The sequence below is a fragment of the Giraffa tippelskirchi genome, chromosome 1 (assembly GCF_054371585.1).
Source record: "Giraffa tippelskirchi isolate mGirTip1 chromosome 1, T2T-mGirTip1v1.2.pri, whole genome shotgun sequence".
NCBI classification, from domain to species: domain Eukaryota; kingdom Metazoa; phylum Chordata; class Mammalia; order Artiodactyla; family Giraffidae; genus Giraffa; species Giraffa tippelskirchi.
The window spans coordinates 110,131,700-110,149,183 of NC_137275.1; the positions used below are offsets into that span (position 1 = coordinate 110,131,700).

The following is a 17,484-nucleotide window of genomic DNA, read 5'->3' on the forward strand; positions in this document are numbered from 1 at the left end:
TGATTCACCGATAATTTAATTATATGCTAACTAACAATGCAGCTACAATGAAATGGGTGGTAACAAAAAATAGTGATAGTACAAGTGCAGTTACAAAGCAGAGTGTTGCAGACATGATTTCATGGGGTAAACAGCAATGCACTCACAAAACCTAAGCTAAACACGCAAGAAAGCTGGAACATGTGCTTTAGAGCCGCACACTCTGTCACCAAAAGCCCTAGGTCGTCATCCCATTTTTAGACTCGGAAGAGCGAGGAAGCCCAACTTCTTCCCTGGGGCCCTGGGCTTTTAACCTGGTTTCACACGCAGAGCTGGCCTGAGCATGCGGCCAGGTCCAGCAGCAAGCAGACCAGTTTAGCTTCTTGGTTTTGTTCCCACCGCATGCCCTGCACCCTGCAGCCAGGCATCCCCAATGGAAAACGTGCTGCACGGTTTTCACACACCATGAGACCTGCCTATGGTTACTTTCACGAAGCTGTCTGCTCCCTGAGAACAGAAAACTTCCCTGCAGCTGCTGTGCCCAGCACAGGCCAGGCCCAACGTTACAGAGGCAGGCTCTGGCTGAGTTCATGATGATGTGGCTAAGCCGGCGGTCCAAACATCAAGACTCACTTGTCGCTGTGTGATTACGGAATGATTAAAGACTAGCCAGTTTTAAAAATCTTACACCTCTGAGCGTAGCAAATGTATATCTGATTTTATTCTGGGTAAAAAGAGAAAAAAACAAAAAAGAAACAAATAAAACACAAAACCAGTGTGCTGGGGGAGGGACGCAGCAGGGAGGCCAGAGTCTTGATGTCCAGCTTGTCTACCTCTTGCTCCGGGCTGTGCAGCCTCCTTTGGGGCTTGGAGCGCCCACTGCTGGGCAGGCAGGAGTCGGCAAGCGAGGAGGTGGGACACAGGTTGAGGGAGCTCACAGATTCACGACGACGAAGGTTGCCTAAGCTCCCCCTGCACACTCTGCTCTCAATCTCCTCGACCCGCTGCTCCGTGTTCTCCTTCTCTTCTTGGATCAACCTAAAATAGAATAAAACTCTTCACCTGCCTTTGTCAGCAGAGGAACGTGTCTGGACAACAAATGTGGGCTTGCATTCTGTGTCACGATTAGCAAATTCCAGGAACAGTTGCTCAACTAACATCTCAGCAAAAAGGTAGGACTTTCCCTCTTTTCAACAGTCTCAAACTTAGAATAATTATCATTGAGTCTTACAAAGTGGCCCCTGATCGTTCACGTTTGATTTGACTGATTTACTCTAACATTCTGACGGGGCCTGGGTGGCGCCTCTCTCCCTGTGAAGAGATAACCTGAAGTTGACAACCTTCACCTTCCCCGCTCTCAGGGCAGAGATGCACGGCAGTGCCTCAAGTCTTTTCCACTGGGAATCGGGAACTCTGTATAATCAAACAGCAATTCACGAACAAGCTGGAGTTTCTAAACACAAGTCTCCAGACCAGATGAAGTGCTGAGTTGATTTTTTTTTTTTAAGGTTCTATACATACAAACGCATCACTTGATGCAGTTCTCCACCAGCTTTGTGTGAGTTTCTGGATTCATGTCAATGTGCTGCATTAACCTGTAATTCATGGTTACTGCTTTTCTCCCCTAATGTGTGGTGGATGATTTTATACAGCAGTTTAAATACTCGATTATGCAAATAAAATGATTTTCAAATTTAACTACAAGATTCTTACAGGTCGTAACCTCTCCAGTTTCACTTCTGCTTATACATACTGGAAGTTTTTCACCGTTGATAACAAGTTGATGGACAGCATTTGCCATTTACATCAAGTTAACTTGTGGCATAAGGAAAAATCACCTTTACCTGACAACGTGCTGTAAAAATAAAAATATTAATATATAACCGTTCCAGATTACCTGCGGGGACGGGGAAAGACAATCTTTCTGAGCTGTCTGTGCTCAAAGCCGGCCCACAGAGCAGTCTGTCTACGGCGTCAGAAGTGCAGGCGGCACCACCTGCGTTTGCTGGTTGGCCGTCACCCCCGCCTTTCCCCCGGGCCCCCCGTGCTCGGCCGACAGGAACGGGCACCTCGGCCTGGGCTGACGTGACAAGAACAATCTGAGCAGCGGCTCTGCCAGGTCCTGTGCAGGGTCACCGGCCTGCGACCAACTCTGAACGTGGACTCGGGACAGGAGGCATGGCTGTGCGGGTGTGGTACCAGGCAGATCTCGGGGCCCCCAGCCACCCGGCTGCACCCAGACCCAAGGCCCCCTGTTCACCACGAGGCCGGCCTTTGGATTCTAGCCCGTTTTGTAAATTGTTATAACTGCCAAGACGGTGTCTAAGGAAAACATCTTCAATATACTGATGAGATGAGAAAAACTCAAACACATGTCCTTGGACCACTGTCTTACTTACAACAAGCCAATCTTCACACTGTATTAACTTTAAAAGGAAAATGCAGATCTGAGTGGGAATTTGCCAACCCCAAAACCCCAGCTTTTCTGTTCTAGGTGGCTTTTCACCAGAACGTGGGCGGCTCCGAAGGACACACGAGGGCGAACCCTCAGTGCCGGAGGGTGCACGGGCCACAGGGGGACACCGCCTTGGCACCTCACCCACCTTGGGGCTCAGAGCTGAGAGGGGAACACCCCACAGCGCCTCCCCACAGAGTGCTGACAACACACTGTGGACCGAACGCCCTGGCTGACTGAGCTCTATAATCAAGGGCCATCTCGGAACTGAAAATTCTTGAAGCAGACCTGAAGTCAGTTTTCTTACTAGGGAACACTCAAGACTTGTCTAAGGAGAACAGCTCCTCAGAGAAACCAAGTTTCCAGGAAGCTGGGCTCGGGCGCACCCACCGGATCTCTTCGTTGATGCCGTCCAGCTGCTCCTGAAGCATCGCAGTCAGAGTCTCGGCATCGCCCTGCCCTCTGGGCGACAGCAGAGCGGCCGAGCTGCAGAGGGTGGCCCTGTCGTCCTCGCCGTCAGACACGTCCACGTCACTCTCGAACGCCTGGGCCACGCTGGCCGGCACGCTGGCTTCCTTGGCGCGCTCGCAGTCCTGTTTCTTCGGGGTCTGCACCTGGGCACGAGAGGACCACGTCTCGTCAGTGACCACGATTTTACATGGGAGCCCTGACTTTGGATAAATGGGCCATGCTTATGAGACACTGCCATCTCTTAAGCGAGCAGTACTGAAGAAACGGGCAGGAGGAGAATCCAGTTCCTAGATGGCCTGGTGACATTCAGGTCTTAGCGTGGACGGAAGGCAATCCTATGAGGTTTTTCATAAGGGTGGGCTGATGGAGTCAGAGACAAAAACCGAAAATTAAAAAAAAATACATCCATGCTTCCTTCAGCCAGGCGGAAGGAAAAGAAAAAAAAAATCCTTCAGCTCCGCAGCAGCTGGGTCCACCTCAGCCGTCATCACTTGTACTAGTTCACCGAGGAGTACAGTCCTCACAGGTTCCCAGCCCTCCGTTTTCCAGGCTGGTCTGAACACCTCAGACAGGAGCGAGCAGGGGCAGCCAGGGGACCGGAAGGCCAGCCCCCCGCGGCTCTCCTCTCCGGGCACAGGCACTCGGGCTGTTCTGGGGGACGGCCCCTCACACCCCAGGGGTGGCTCTGTCATCAGAGATGCCCGGGAGAGTGCCTGCTGGGCCCCATCCTGCTCTTCCACTCTCACACCTCACACCCTTCTCTCTGCAAATCTCCCCCCTGCCCCACTCTCAACCCAGGTCCTGCCTTCTTTTCCCAGACATGACCTCAAAGCAACCAAGGGGCAGCCTTGAGGGGCTGGTTTGCCGGCTCCCTGTCCCCCGTTGCCTGTGCCCTCACCCTCTGTCTTCGTCACAATCCCTCCCCAGGGCTGGGCCACCCCCTTCGCTGGCTCCAGCACCTCCTGCCATCATTCCTGCTCCGCTCCAGCGAACCAGCTGCCTATGGGTTCACCCCCATCAGCCCGGTCAGCACATCCTCTCCCTTTTCTCACCTTAAAATCGCACAATGGGAACCAGCAGATTCCTCCTCCAGGGCTCCCTGCAGCACCCACTGCAGGTCTCTGAAAGCTCCCTGGGAGCGGCCTCTACTGTCCCCTGCCCCACCCGGTCTCCAGCTCTCTGCAAGCAGGTGGTGTGCCCCACCCCGCAGGGCAGTTCCCCGGGGGCGCCAAGGAACCCATGTTATCAAGCCCCCTCCCCTCCTTGCCCCCGCAGCATGTCTCTCCCTGGGCTCCAGGCCCCTCCCTCTCTGGGGTTATTCCTCAGTCCCTCGCGCCCCTTCTCAACCTTGGAATGTGGGGCACCCCACGGCTCTACTCTTGCACCCCATCTCTCTCCACCAGCACATGCCTGGTGACTTTACCATGCTCGTGCCTTTAAATGCCATCTGTATGCCCACGACCCTGAGTCCTCTCCCGGATCCAGGCCGGAACACTCAGCTGCTGACGGGCTCGTCCACTTGAACAGGGCTGAGGCCGGCTCTTAGCTCCCCACCCCAGTGCCCTCCTCACTTCAGGAAACAGGCTCCGGCCTCGAGCTGCTCAGGCCTGAGCCCGGGGTCCTCCCTGATGTGGCCCTCTCTCTCCGTTATCCCAGCTTGTTGACACGACCCTTGATCTATCTCCGAGTGGCTCCTTCTCTTCCTGCCTCTGGGGCTCTGTTCAAGGTCACCCTCCTGGTGTCACCTCGTTGGCCACCCTGTTCACACTCAATCGTCCCCCCTTCCTTGGACAACTCGGGCACTCTGGTCTCCTTTCCCTGCTCGTTACTGTCAACAGGCTGCGCGGGCTTAAAAATGGATCCACAAATTCTTCCATCCTCCTCCCTTCAAGAGGCAGAGGGGGCAACTCCTGCTCAGCCCCTGAGCGAGGCAGGACTTCGCAGCTCACTCTCGCAAACAGAACTGAAGGTGTGCGGCTTCCGAGACCGGGGCGCGAAAGGCCCCGGGATACACCCCGCACTCTCGCTCTCAGAGGGTGTTCCGAGGAAAGCCAGGCCATGAAGAGATCCACACGGCAGGGACCTGGGCCTGTCCCCACCAGCCAGGTGAGTCTGAAAGCCTGCCATCCAGCCCTGGGGGGCCTTCCCATGTTTGCGTCCTCAGGAGGCCCTGAACCAGGCCCACCTGCTGCAAAGCACAGAAACTGGACTGTGACCTGCTCACTGGGAAGCCACTAAGCTTTGCAGTGATTTGTTACATGGCAGTGGATAAAGAACGCACACGGTTTTTAATTCACTGCTGGAGTCCTAGTTCTGACGATGTCTGGCCCAAACTAGCTGCTCACTGAACATGGCAGCTCAAAACACAGACATGTATGAAAAATTACATGCCATAAATGAGGCGAAAATACAAAGGTACTTAAACTTCCAATGAGAATTCTTCTCACTATAAAATGATGGGTATGTGTATCCATTTACTCGCAGGATGATTTCAATCAAAACGGTGCTAATTAGTACTGTGCTGGGCCTCACAGTAGGCCACAAGTTATCAAAATTGGTTCTTTTAAGAAAAAAAAGCATGCCTTAAAAGGAAACTCGTAGCCAGAAAAAGGAAAATGGGAAGACATAAAGCGATCTATCAACGCTTTGTTCCAAAACCATTTCAGGACCACAGTGTGAGGGGGCAGGTGCCTTACAACGTGGGAGTCACATGAAAAGGTGTTTACCTTCCTTCCTCAGGAATTCACCACTATAAAAGTCAGACACAGTTCAGTAAAAGCCGTTACCTGTCGATGCATAGAATCCTTATCTGCGATTTCATTTTCAAGTTTATCATTGAGGTCGTCGTGCACAGAGGTGGCTTCGCGCTGGGCGGCAAGGTAGCATCTCTCAAGGGTAGTGATTCGCACCTCCACGTCCGTGTTCTGGACCATGGCCTACACCGGGCATTGCAGAGTAGAAAAGGTAAGTCATTATCATGGAACATTCCGATACACGTACGCGTAAAAAAGTTGGACTAAATCCTAAGTTTCAACTCAAAAATAAAGTTAGCGTCCTCAAAATTAAAGTCCTAGACACGGCAGTTTCCTCGGACGTGAGCAAAAACGTGCCTACTTAAAATGTCACATTTGCCACGATTGGCACCCATATGTCTGTATTAACGTTCTGTCTGGCCACTCGGTTTCCCAAGCTTCTCTTCAACATAATCAACCCAAACAGCAAAGAGTATACTAAACTACCCTGTTATTGCATGAATTCCAGGAGGAATGGTATCTGGCATGAAGTCACGACCTCTGTCTGCTACACCACACAGGCGGACTGGATCCACAAGAGGGAGGGACCTTCGACAGATCCAACAGGGACCTCTGAGGCTCGTTTCCTCGGGTAAAAGTCGGAAAACTCTCATGCAATTTCCTCAGAATTCAAGTAATAGTAATGAGTGGAAACAGAAGTCAAAGTTTAACACAACTGGAAGCAGCCTTCTCAAGCCTAATTCTTCTAAAGCAGACTTACACCACATGTATGAAAGGGTCAAACCAGGACCAGAACTTGCTGCTGGTGCAACTCCCGTCCGCCAGGTCAAAATCCACTGCAGGTCCCTCCGTAGTCGACTACTAAGTAACCAATGTGGGCAAAGGCCTGACATTAAAAGTGAAAGGTCTCAAGGCCGCTTTTCCCAGAATTCTCTACATATTGAACTCTGCCACCTAATCTCCTCCTGTTGCCAAAGAGTAGTGGGAAAAGGTTATACAAGCGTGCAAATATTCTGTTTTGAGTTCTCACCTTGAGCTCTCACAGAGAATTACTCACACCAAGCTACTAAACAAGGACACCTGCTGTAGCACATGTCGGAGGGGTTCTGTCTGAGACGGTCTCACGGGGGAGGGGTGGGGCAGGGTGGGCGCTGTCTGCCTGCCTACAAAGGAGAGGTGAGGCTCACAGGAGGAGGCCCGAACCCTCAGCACTCTTCTCTTTTCACAATGACCGTTAGGCAGTTTCTCATCAATCATGACAGCCGCAGACACGACCACCAGAAACATCATGACTCTACATGGTTACACAGCACGGGCCTGAGGCTCTGAGGGTGAGCAAACGCCACTCGACCTGTCTGACCGCCGGTATCAATGTCACACATCCCCTCAAGGAGCAGAACCTCAGAAAACTAGAGAAGACGGCCAGGCAAGCTGCCTCAGCAGGGGCCACACAGCGGGCTCCCATCTCTCCGAGAGAACGGGCTCCACAGACGTCACCAGACTCGCCTGAGTGAACCCGAAGGAAATTTCAGCATCATCAGGTATACATTCGACAGGCAGGTGGGGGGGATGAACTGGGAGACTGGGGTTGACGTATGTACACTACTGAGACTATGCGTAAAGTCAACAACGAGTAAGGACCTACTCTACAGCACAGGGCAGTCTACTCAGGGCTCTGTGGTGAAGTAAATGGGTAGGAAATCTAAAAAGAGGGATATATGTAGACACACACACACGTATATATATATATATATATATATATATATATATAAATATAAATATAAATATAAATATAAATATAAATATATATATATATATGACGGATTCACTTTGCTGTACAGCAGACATTGACACAGCAGTGTAAAGCAACTGCTAACTGCTAAGTCGCTTCGGTCGTGTCCGACTCTGTGCGACCCCACAGACGGTAGCCCACCAGGCTCCCCTGTCCCTGGGATTCTCCAGGCAAGAATACTGGAGTGGGTTGCCATTTCCTTCTCCAGTGTATCAAAGGGAAAAGTGAAAGTGAAGTCGCTCAGTTGTGTCCGACTCTTAGCGACCCCATGGACTGTAGCCTACCAGGCTCCTCCATCCATGGGATTTTCCAGGCAAGAGTACTGGAGTGGGGTACCATTGCCTTCTCCAAGAAAAAGGAAAGCAACTAGACTCCAATAAATGAATGAATGGATGAATGAATTTTTCAAAGAGGAACACACTGGGCACCCTAGAACTTGTAGAAATGAGGAGTCCACACCCAGGGTGAGCACAGCGCTAGGGATGCCCTCGTGTTGCTCCACTGCCAATGGACCGCCTGGACCAGGCCTCTTCTACCCCAGAGATCTCGACGCAGAGGCGGGGAGGCCGCCAGTCGCGGTCTCGCCAGCGCTCTGTGCTCCTACTCACGCAGCCATCCCAAAGCTCAGATCAGCCGGAGAACAAGGGACCCACATTCCACCTCAGGACAACAGACACGTCCGCTGTCACTCACTTCGCGGACATCCCGCTGTGGTTGTCTGTTCGCTTCCTCGGACGCGAGGAGCTCCTTCCTGGCCGTGTCCGGGTCCTCCTCCGGCTCTCTCACGTAGGCAGAGAGGTTTGCCAGGCACTCCTTCGACTGGCTCTGCTCCCCTGACTGCCTCTCGATGACCTCCTGGAGCTCGATCACCTTAGCCAGGTCTTCCTCGTGGCTTGGGGAGCCGTCGGAGGATCTCTAAGGGGGAAAGGAAGCCTTAGACAGACAGCCTTGTTTTGGGAGGGAGGGAACACAGCATTTCCGGGCAATCGGTGAGGTCAAAACTTTCTTCTGCACTCTGGGAGCTCACACGACCCTCACGGCCACTCAGATCTACATGGTGCATTGCTGACAGGTCCCAACAGCCCCGCACAGACTGGATGGTAAGGCGAGAACCAGACAGAGAGCGAGACCGAGGACTTGCCTTTCCATTGGTGCTTGGCATGTTTACTTGCTCGGGATTTACATCAAGCACCCCGTCCGTTAGTAGCTTTCCCCAGTTATTCTGCTCTTTAAGAATCATCTGCTAAACGTGAAGTCCACCGGACTTTAGGAAGCATCACTACGAACAAAGCTAGTGGAGCTGATGGAATTCCAGCTGAGCTATCTCAAATCCTGAAAGATGATGCTGTGAAAGTGCTATATTCAATATGCCAGCAAATATGGAAAACTCAGCGGTGGCCACAGGACTGGAAATGGTCAGTTTTCATCCCAATCCCAAAGAAAGGCAATGCCAAAGAATGCTCAAACTACCGCACAATGGCACTCATCTCACGTGCTAGTAAAGTAATGCTTAAAATTCTCTAAGCCAGGCTTCAGCGATAGGTGAACCGTGAACTTCCAGATGTTCAAGCTGATTTTAGAAAAGGCAGAGGAACCAGAGATCAAATTGCCAATATCTGCTGGATCATCGAAAAAGCAAGAGAGTTCCCGAAAAACATCGATTTCTGCTTTATGGACTATGCCAAACAAAGCCTTTGACTGTGTGGATCACAATCAACTGTGGAAAATTCTGAGAGAGATGGGAATACCAGACCATCTGACCTGTCTCTTGGGAAACCTGTACGCAGGTCAGGAAGCAACAGTTAGAACTGGACATGGAACAACAGACTGGTTCCAAATAGGAAAACGAGGACGTCAAGGCTGTGTGTCCTTGTCACCCTGCTTATTTAACTTAGACGCAGGGTACATCATGAGAGACGCTGGGCTGGAAGAAACACAAGCTGGAATCGAGACTGCCGGGAGAAACATCAATAACCTCAGATATGCAGATGACACCACCCTTACGGCAGAAAGTGGAAAAGAACTAAAGAGCCTCTTGATGAAAGTGAAAGAGGAGAGTGAAAAAGTTGGCTTAAAGCTCAACGTTCAGAAAACTAAGATCATGGCATCAGGTCCCATCACCTCATGGGAAATAGATGGGGAAACTGTGGAAACAGTGTCAGACTTTATGTTTGGGGGCTCCAAAATCACTGCTGATGGTGACTGCAGCCACGAAACTGAAAGACGCTTACGCCTTGGAAGGAAGGTTTTGGCCAACTTAGATGGCATATTTAAAAGCAGAGACACTACTTTGCCAACAAAAGTCCGTCTAGTCAAGGCTATGGTTTTTCCAGTGGTCGTGTATGGATGTGAGAGTCGGACGGTGAAGAAAGCTGAGCGCCACAGAACTGATGCCTTTGAACTGTGGTGTGGGAGAAGACTCTTGAGAGTCCCTTGGAGTGCAAGGAGATCCGAACAGTCCATCCTAAAGGGGATCAATCCTGGGTGTTCATTGGAAGGACTGATGTTGAAGCTGAAACTCCAACACTTTGGCCACCTCATGCGAAGAGCTGACTCATTGGAAAAGACCCTAATGCTGGGAAGGATTGAGGGCAGGAGGAGAAGGGGACGACAGAGGATGAGATGGCTGGATGGCATCACTGACTCGATGGACATGGGTTTGGGTGGACTCCGGGAGCTGGTGACGGACAGGGAGGCCTGGCGTGCTGCGATTCATGGGGTTGCAAAGATTCGGACACGACTGAGCGACTGAACTCAACTGAAGTCTTCACTAAGAGATACTCTTCTATCAATCTCGAGGGGAGGGAGATGGGAGGGAGGTTCAAAAGGGAGGGGATATATGTGTACCTATGCCTGATTTTTCCTGCGATTTGACAGACAAGAACAAAATTCTGTAAAGCAATTATCCTTCAATTAAAAAATAAGCTAATTGAAAAAAAAAAAAAAAGATCTCTCCTGGACGCCCAGCTTTTCCGCTGGTCCTGGGTCTGAGGACAGGAAACAGTGGTGGCAACAGTGTGGGGAACAGATAAACCCCTTCAGGGTCCAGACAGGTCTCACTTATACATGTGGGCGTGTGGTTCAGCCAGGGGAGGTTTTAGGAAGCATGCATGGAAAGTATTTTTATAAACAATGAGTGCGTCGTTTTAACCAACTAACCTGTGGCTTTGTAATGGGATTCTGTAAAGAATACTGATCCACTGCAGCTCCACAGGAGCTTGGTGACAACAAAGTGACTTACTGCAAAATACAGCTGAACTCGTTTAACAGCAGCTGGATAAACTGTGCACTCTCCCCTGATCTCTAACAACCACCCTCAGACAACAGAAGGCTACAAAAGCTAGAAATTATCCACATGGAACTGAAGAGGGATCAATCTCAAATTCAAGTTAAAAGAAGCATTTATAAAAATCAGAAAACAACAAAGAACAGAGCAGGGAAGTGACACACCTGGGCTGACTAGGACTGAATGCAGACAAACACCTGCCTCAAAGTCAGGGACCACGGCCAGGCCCTTCCCCCGGGCCTTGTCCTGAGAAAGGCCTCTGGGTCCCCAGCCTGGCACCCTCCGCCAGGATGGGAGCCCGCCCCACGGGTGCCCACGTGAGTCGGATGGGCAGTACCGTGTCCTCATTTAACAGGAGGGCAAAGCAGGCCACAAAGCGGGCAAGCGGCACACCCAGGTCACCAACCTCAGGGTGACGGAGCTACTCTGCTGTGCCCGGCAGAAGGGTTCCTGGGCACTGAGCTGCCTGAACCGGAGCGCGGCTGCCCAAGTCCTGTGGGAAGGCCCCAGGAGTGCTCCATCAGCGGGCTGGGAGCAGGAGAGGGACAAGGAAGGCCAGCCCTCGGGCCACTGGACTCCAACAACAGGGGCTCATCCAAGTGACCCGAGGGGAGAGGCAGCGAGCTCCCTCCTGAGGCTCCCTCCATCAGGGTTGCTGTGATGGACAGGAGGGCCTCTGGAGGAAAGCGGGATGGACGGCACCACGGTTAAGTGTCCAGGCTCTGATCAGACCAGTCTGCACCGCACCGCTGGGTATGCGAGCCTGGGCACGGTGCCCGGCCTCTCTAAGCCTCAGTGTCCATATCTGCTGAATGGGGATAACAGCAGCCTGGACCTCACCTGGGTGTCTGCGGGATTAGATGACGGGCTCAGAAAGCACTGGACACGGTGCCTGGCACACAGAGTCTCCTGCACACTGCTACCCACCGTCATTAAATTGGCTTCCCCCAAATCTAATATCTATGGCTCTGATTCAGTCATTTCTTTTAAGAAAACACTACGTGGAAATTCCATGGTGGTCCAGAGGTGAGGACTTGGCACTTTCACTTTCACACCGGTCTGATCCCTGGTTGGGGAACTAACATCCCATTAGCTGTGCAGTATGGCCAAAAAAATAAGTAAAGAAAATTTTAAAAATAATAAATACTACTATGTCTATTATAAATAAGCATGAGATGATTAGAAGGCAAACAAGTGGGAGAAAGGCAAACTGTTACAATTGTCCCAACCAATGACCTATTTCCAACAGAACCATCAGTTCAGTTCAGTTCAGTTCAGTTCCGTTCCGTTCAGTCGCTCAGTCGTGTCTGACTCTTTGCGACCCCATGAATTGTAGCACGCCAGGCCTCCCTGTCCATCACTAACTCCCGGAGTCCACCCAAACCCATGTCCATCGAGTCAGTGATGCCATCCAGCCATCTCATCCTCTATTGTCCCCTTCTCCTCCTGCCCCCAATCCTACCCAGCATTAGGGTCTTTTCCAATGAGTCAACTCTTCGCGTGAGGTGGCCAAAGTACTGGAGTTTCAGCTTCAAAATCAGTCCTTCCAATGAACACCCAGGATTGATCTCCTTTAGGATGGATTGATTGCATCATCAGCATATTTTAAGTGGTGGGCGAGTTTCATTACTTCTATTAAAATGTCAATCATCCACCAGTACGTAACCACATAGTGTTCATTCACTAACACGATAAGGACTCTAATACTTCACAGAGAAACAAAGGCATGCTAAATTACTAAATAGTTTACCTTTCGACGATGCTTCCTTAACTCACTAGACTGATAGATGCATGCAAAGAAATGAAGAGAAACCAGATTTATTGCGACTTTGAAGCTAAAAATTCAAGAATCAATATAGGCAAAGACAGTAAAGCAAAAATGACGGCAAACATATAAGTGAGATGTAGATTTAGAGAACATGTAACTGGAAACAGAACAATTTGTTGGACCACATTAGTTAAATAAGCTATTCAAGATTTACTAGAGAAACACTATACATTATTCCTCAGGAAGATACAATTCTATTACAACATCATGATTTGTTAAAGCACAGCACTGTGTACAACAAAGGGCCTTAACAGTTGTCTGTTCTCAGCCAAACCTCTCTATAAGTTAGTTTCTCTTAATAAAAAAAACATGTTATACTTTAAAATAGTAATTTAACTGACGAGGAAGTTGCCGTAATACCTATTTTAACACTGAACAGATCTAACCACCTGTTGGACATTAATGTAAAATCGTTACCTAGAATTTGATTTCAAACTTCTGAAAATAAATTCATTAAAGCAGGTACCCTATGAAAATATGTAAGAATGAAAGCTAGCGTAACAGCAGGTGGAGTCTTCACATTTTATGAACCATAGAAGATACTTTGTAAAAGAGTCTCGTAGAGACATTAAGCATGCAAAAGCTGATGAGATTTACAGTCTCAAATACAAGCACCAACACAGAAAGGATGTTGTGTCAAAAGTCCATTAATTCTACACATAAGAGGATCATTTCTTCAGGTAAGCATAATCTCAGTTATGAATTACACAGGTTCTGTAGTGTATCATCCATCTACATTATGCTTGTAACTGCACAGTGATAACAATAATTCAAACTTAGTGCTATGGGGGAAAAACACCATTTAATGAGACATGAAGACAAAGCAGAAACCCGACTAAGGGGACACACGCTGTGGACCCCAGACTGCTATGACCAGAGCAAGTGGGAGGACGGGGGAGGGGAGATGGATGGGTAAACTACAGCCTCGGGGGGGTGCGGTTGTGGGAAGCTGGGGTCTGGATTGATGACAACGAAGCAGACAACAGGATGAGACAGGAAATCAAAACCAACGATGAAAGCAGACACACCGTCAGAGAACTCCAGCAACAAGAAAAAATATACAGAACTGTTCTTTTACAAATACTCGGAAAGAAATCAAGCATGAAACCACAGAGAAATCGTCAAAGAATACACACTATCAACTAATTGGCCAGTGATGCATATTATAAAACCAATGTGTCAAAAGACCACAAAATAGACCAGTTATCACTTCACATGCTGCTAAAATGATTCACAGTTAATTTAATTATATGCTGACTAACAATGCAGCTAACATGAAATGGGTGGTAACAAAAAAAGTGATAATACAAGTGCAGTTACAAAGCAGAGTGTTGTAGACATGATTTCACAGGGTAAACAGCAATGCGCTCAGGAAACCTAAGCTAAACATGGAAGAAAGCAGGAACATGCGCTTCAGAGCTGCACACTCTGTCACCAAAAGCCCTAGGTCGTCATCCCATTTTTAGACTCAGAAGAGTGAGGAAGCCCAACTTCTTCCCTGGGGCCCTGGGGCACCAGGCTTTTAACCTGGTTTCACACCCAGAGCTGGCCTGAGCGTGCAGCCAGGTCCAGCAGCAAGCAGACCAGTTTAGATTCTTGGTTTTGTTCCCACCGCATGGCCTGCAGCCTGCAGCCAGGTATCCCCAATGAAAAATGTGCTGCGTGGGTCTCACACGCCAGGAGAGCTGCCTATGGTTACTTTCACAAGGCTGTCTACTCGGTGACAACAGCAACTTCCCTGCACCTGCTGTGTCCAGCACAGGCCGGGCCCAACGTTACAGAGGCAGGCCCTGGCTGAGTTCATGATGACGTGCTAAGCCGGTGGTCCAAATATCAAGACTAATTTGTTGCTGTGCGAGTATGGAATGATTAAAGACTAGGCAGTTTTTAAAAATCTTAGACCTCTAAGCGTAGCAAATGTACCTGAGTTTCTTCTGGGTAAAAACAGAAAAAACAAAAAACAAACAAACAAAAAAGAAAGCCAGTGTGCTGGGGGAGGGACGTGGCAGGGAGGAGGCAGACACATACCAGAGTCTTGATGTCCCGCTGGTCTACTTTCCGCGCCGAGCTGTGCCGCCTCCTTGGGGGCTTGGCGCGCCCACTGCTGGGCGGGCAGGAGCTGGCGAGCGAGGAGGCGGGACACAGGTTGAGGGAGCTCGAGGATTTACAACAACGAAGGTTGCCTAAGCTCCCCTTGCCCACCCTGCTCTCAGTATCCTCGGCCCGCTGCTCCGTGTTCTCCTTCTCTTCTTCGATCAACCTAAAATAGAATAAAACCCGTCACCTGCCTTTGTCAGCAGAGGAACGTGTCTGGACAACAAATGTGGGCTTGCATTCTGTGTCACGATTAGCATATTCCAGGAACAGTTGCTCAATTAACATCTCAGCAAAAAGGTTCAACTTTCCCTCTTTTCAATATTCTCAAACTTAGAATAACTTATCCTTGAGTCTTACAAAGTGGCCCCTGATCATTCTCGTTTGATTTGACTGGTTTACTCTAACATTCTGACGGGGCCTGGGTGGCGCCTCTCTCCCTGTGAGGAGATAACCTGAAGTTGACAACCTTTACCTTCCCTGCTCTCAGGGCAGAGATGCACGGCAGTGCCTCAAGTCTATTCCGCTGGGAATCAGGAACTCTGTACAATCAAAACAGTGAGCCACGAACAAGCTGGAGTTTCTAAACACAAGTCTCTAGACCAGATGAAGTGCTGAATTGATTTTTTTATTTTTTAGGTTGTCTATGTACAAATGCATCACTTGATGAAGTTCTCCACCAGCTTTGTGTGAGTTTCTGGACTCATGTCAATGTGCTGCATTAACCTAGAATTCACAGTTACTGCTCTTCTCCCCTAATGTCTCGCGGATGATGTTATATAGCAGTTTAAATATTCGATTATGCATATAACATGATTTTCAAAATAAAATACAAGATTCTCGCAGGTCGTCACCTCTCCAGTTTCACTTCTCCTTATACACCCTGAAAGTTTTTCACTGTTGATAACAAGTTGATGGAAAGAATTTACCATTTACCTCAAGTCAACATGTTACCTAAGGAAAAATCACTTTTACCTGACAACATGCTGTAAAAATAAACATATTAATATGTAACCGTTCCGTATTTCCTGGGGGAGGGGGAAAGACAATCTTTCTGAGCTGTCTGTGCTCAAACACGGCCCACAAAGCAGTCTGTCTCAGCGTCAAACGTGCAGGCGGCACCACCTGCGTTTGCTGGTTGTGCCCTTCACCCCTGCCTTTCCCCCGGGCCCCCCGCACTCGGCTGACAGGAACGGGCACCTCGGCCTGGGCTGACGTGACAAGAACAGTCTGAGCAGCAGCTCTGCCAGGTCCTGTGCAGGGTCACCGGCCTGTGGCCACTCTGAACGTGGACAAGGGACAGGAGGCAGAGCTGTGCGGGTGCGGCACCAGGCTGGCCTCGGGGCCCCCAGCCACCTGGCCGCACCCAGACCCAAGGCCCCTGCTCGCCATGAGGCGGGCCTTTGGATTCTATCCCGTTTGTAAACTGTTATAACAGCCCAGACGGTGTCTACAGAAAACATCTCACAGACACTGATGAGTTGAGAAGAACTCAAACACATGTCCTTGGACCACTGTCGTACAACAAGCCAATCTTCACACTGTATTAAGTTCAAAAGGAAAATGCAGATCTGAGGGGGAATTTGCCACCCCAAAACCCCAGCTTTTCTGTTTCAGGTGGCTTTTCACCAGAATGTGGGAGGCTCCGAGGGACACACGAGGGCGAACCTTCAGTGCTGGAGGGTGCACGGGCCGCAGGGGACACTGTCACGGCACCTCACCCACCTTGGGGCTCAGAGCTGGTGGGGGGACACCCCACAACGCCCCCCACAGCCCTGGCTGACTGAGCTCTATAATCAAGGGCAATCTCAGAACTGAAAATTCTTGAAGCAGACTTGAAGTCAGTTTCCTTACTATGGAACACTCAGCCTTCTCTAAGGAGAAGACAGCTCCTCAGAGAAGCCGAGTTTCTGGGGAGCTCGGCTCGGGCTCACCCACCGGATCTCTTCGTTGATGGTGTCCAGCTGCTCCTGAAGCATCACAGTCAGAGTCTCGGCATCGCCCTGCCCGCTGGGCGACAGCAGAGCGGCCGAGCTGAAGAGGGTGGCCCTGTCGCCCCCGCCGTCAGACAAGTCTGCGTCACTCTCGAACGCCTGGGCCACGTTGGCCGGCACGCTGGCTTGCTGCGCGCGCTCCCAGTCCTTTTCCTTCAGGGTCTGCACCTGGGCACGAGAGGACCACGTCTCGTCAGCGACATTCAGGGCAGCTCAAGTCTATCAGGAACTGAACACAAGTTTACATGGAAGCCCCAACTGTGGATAAACGGGCCATGCTTATGAGACACTGCCATCTCTTAAGCGAGCAGTACTGAAGAAACAGGCAGGAGGAGAATCCACTTCCTAGATGGCCTGGTGACATTCAGGTCTTAGCGTGGATGGGAGGCAATCCTATGAGGTTATTCACAAGGGTGGGCCGATGGAGTCAGAGACAAAGTCCGAAAATTACAACAATACATCTGTGCCTCCATCAGCCAGGCTGAAGGAAAATAAGAAAAAGAAATCCTTCAGCTCCGCAGCCTCTGGGTCCACCTCAGCGGTCACCACTTGTGTTACTCACCGAGGAGCGCCATCCTCGCAGGTCCCCAGCCCTCCGTTTTCCAGGCTGGTCTGAACACGCACAGACAGGCGCAAGCAGGGCCAGCAGGGCTGGGAGGGCCAGCCCCCCGCGGGGCTCCTCCCGGGGCGCAGGCCCGCGGGCTGTTCTGGGGGACGGCCCCTCACACCGCAAGGCGGCTCTGTCACCAGAGACGTGCGGGAGAGGGCCTGCTGGGCTCCGAGCCGCCCTCCAGCTCTCACACCTCACACCCTTCTCTCTGGCACATCTCCC

The 17,484-nt window shown here is 50.4% G+C and overlaps 1 protein-coding gene and 2 long non-coding RNA genes across 3 annotated transcripts in view; 2 read left to right on the forward strand and 1 right to left on the reverse strand.

Moving 5' to 3' along the window:
- Positions 1–682: 682 nt before the first annotated feature.
- The window catches only part of LOC145505791 (uncharacterized), a 188,764-nt gene continuing 171,962 nt past the window's right edge, over positions 683–17,484 (reverse strand). The window contains exons 53-58 of the mRNA XM_081488689.1: positions 16,597–16,820; positions 14,593–14,824; positions 8,144–8,365; positions 5,692–5,841; positions 2,825–3,048; positions 683–1,017 (exon numbers count right to left, since the gene is read on the reverse strand). Coding sequence (XP_081344815.1) covers positions 699–1,017; positions 2,825–3,048; positions 5,692–5,841; positions 8,144–8,365; positions 14,593–14,824; positions 16,597–16,820 — 1,371 coding nt within the window. The 3' untranslated portion in view covers positions 683–698. The remainder of the gene's footprint in view (positions 1,018–2,824; positions 3,049–5,691; positions 5,842–8,143; positions 8,366–14,592; positions 14,825–16,596; positions 16,821–17,484) is intronic.
- Positions 924–2,448, forward strand: LOC145507108 (uncharacterized). Its single transcript, XR_014054586.1, has 2 exons — positions 924–1,151; positions 1,695–2,448. It is a non-coding gene; the product is annotated as an uncharacterized LOC145507108 (long non-coding RNA).
- Positions 9,364–15,389, forward strand: LOC145507060 (uncharacterized). Its single transcript, XR_014054530.1, has 2 exons — positions 9,364–9,934; positions 12,314–15,389. It is a non-coding gene; the product is annotated as an uncharacterized LOC145507060 (long non-coding RNA).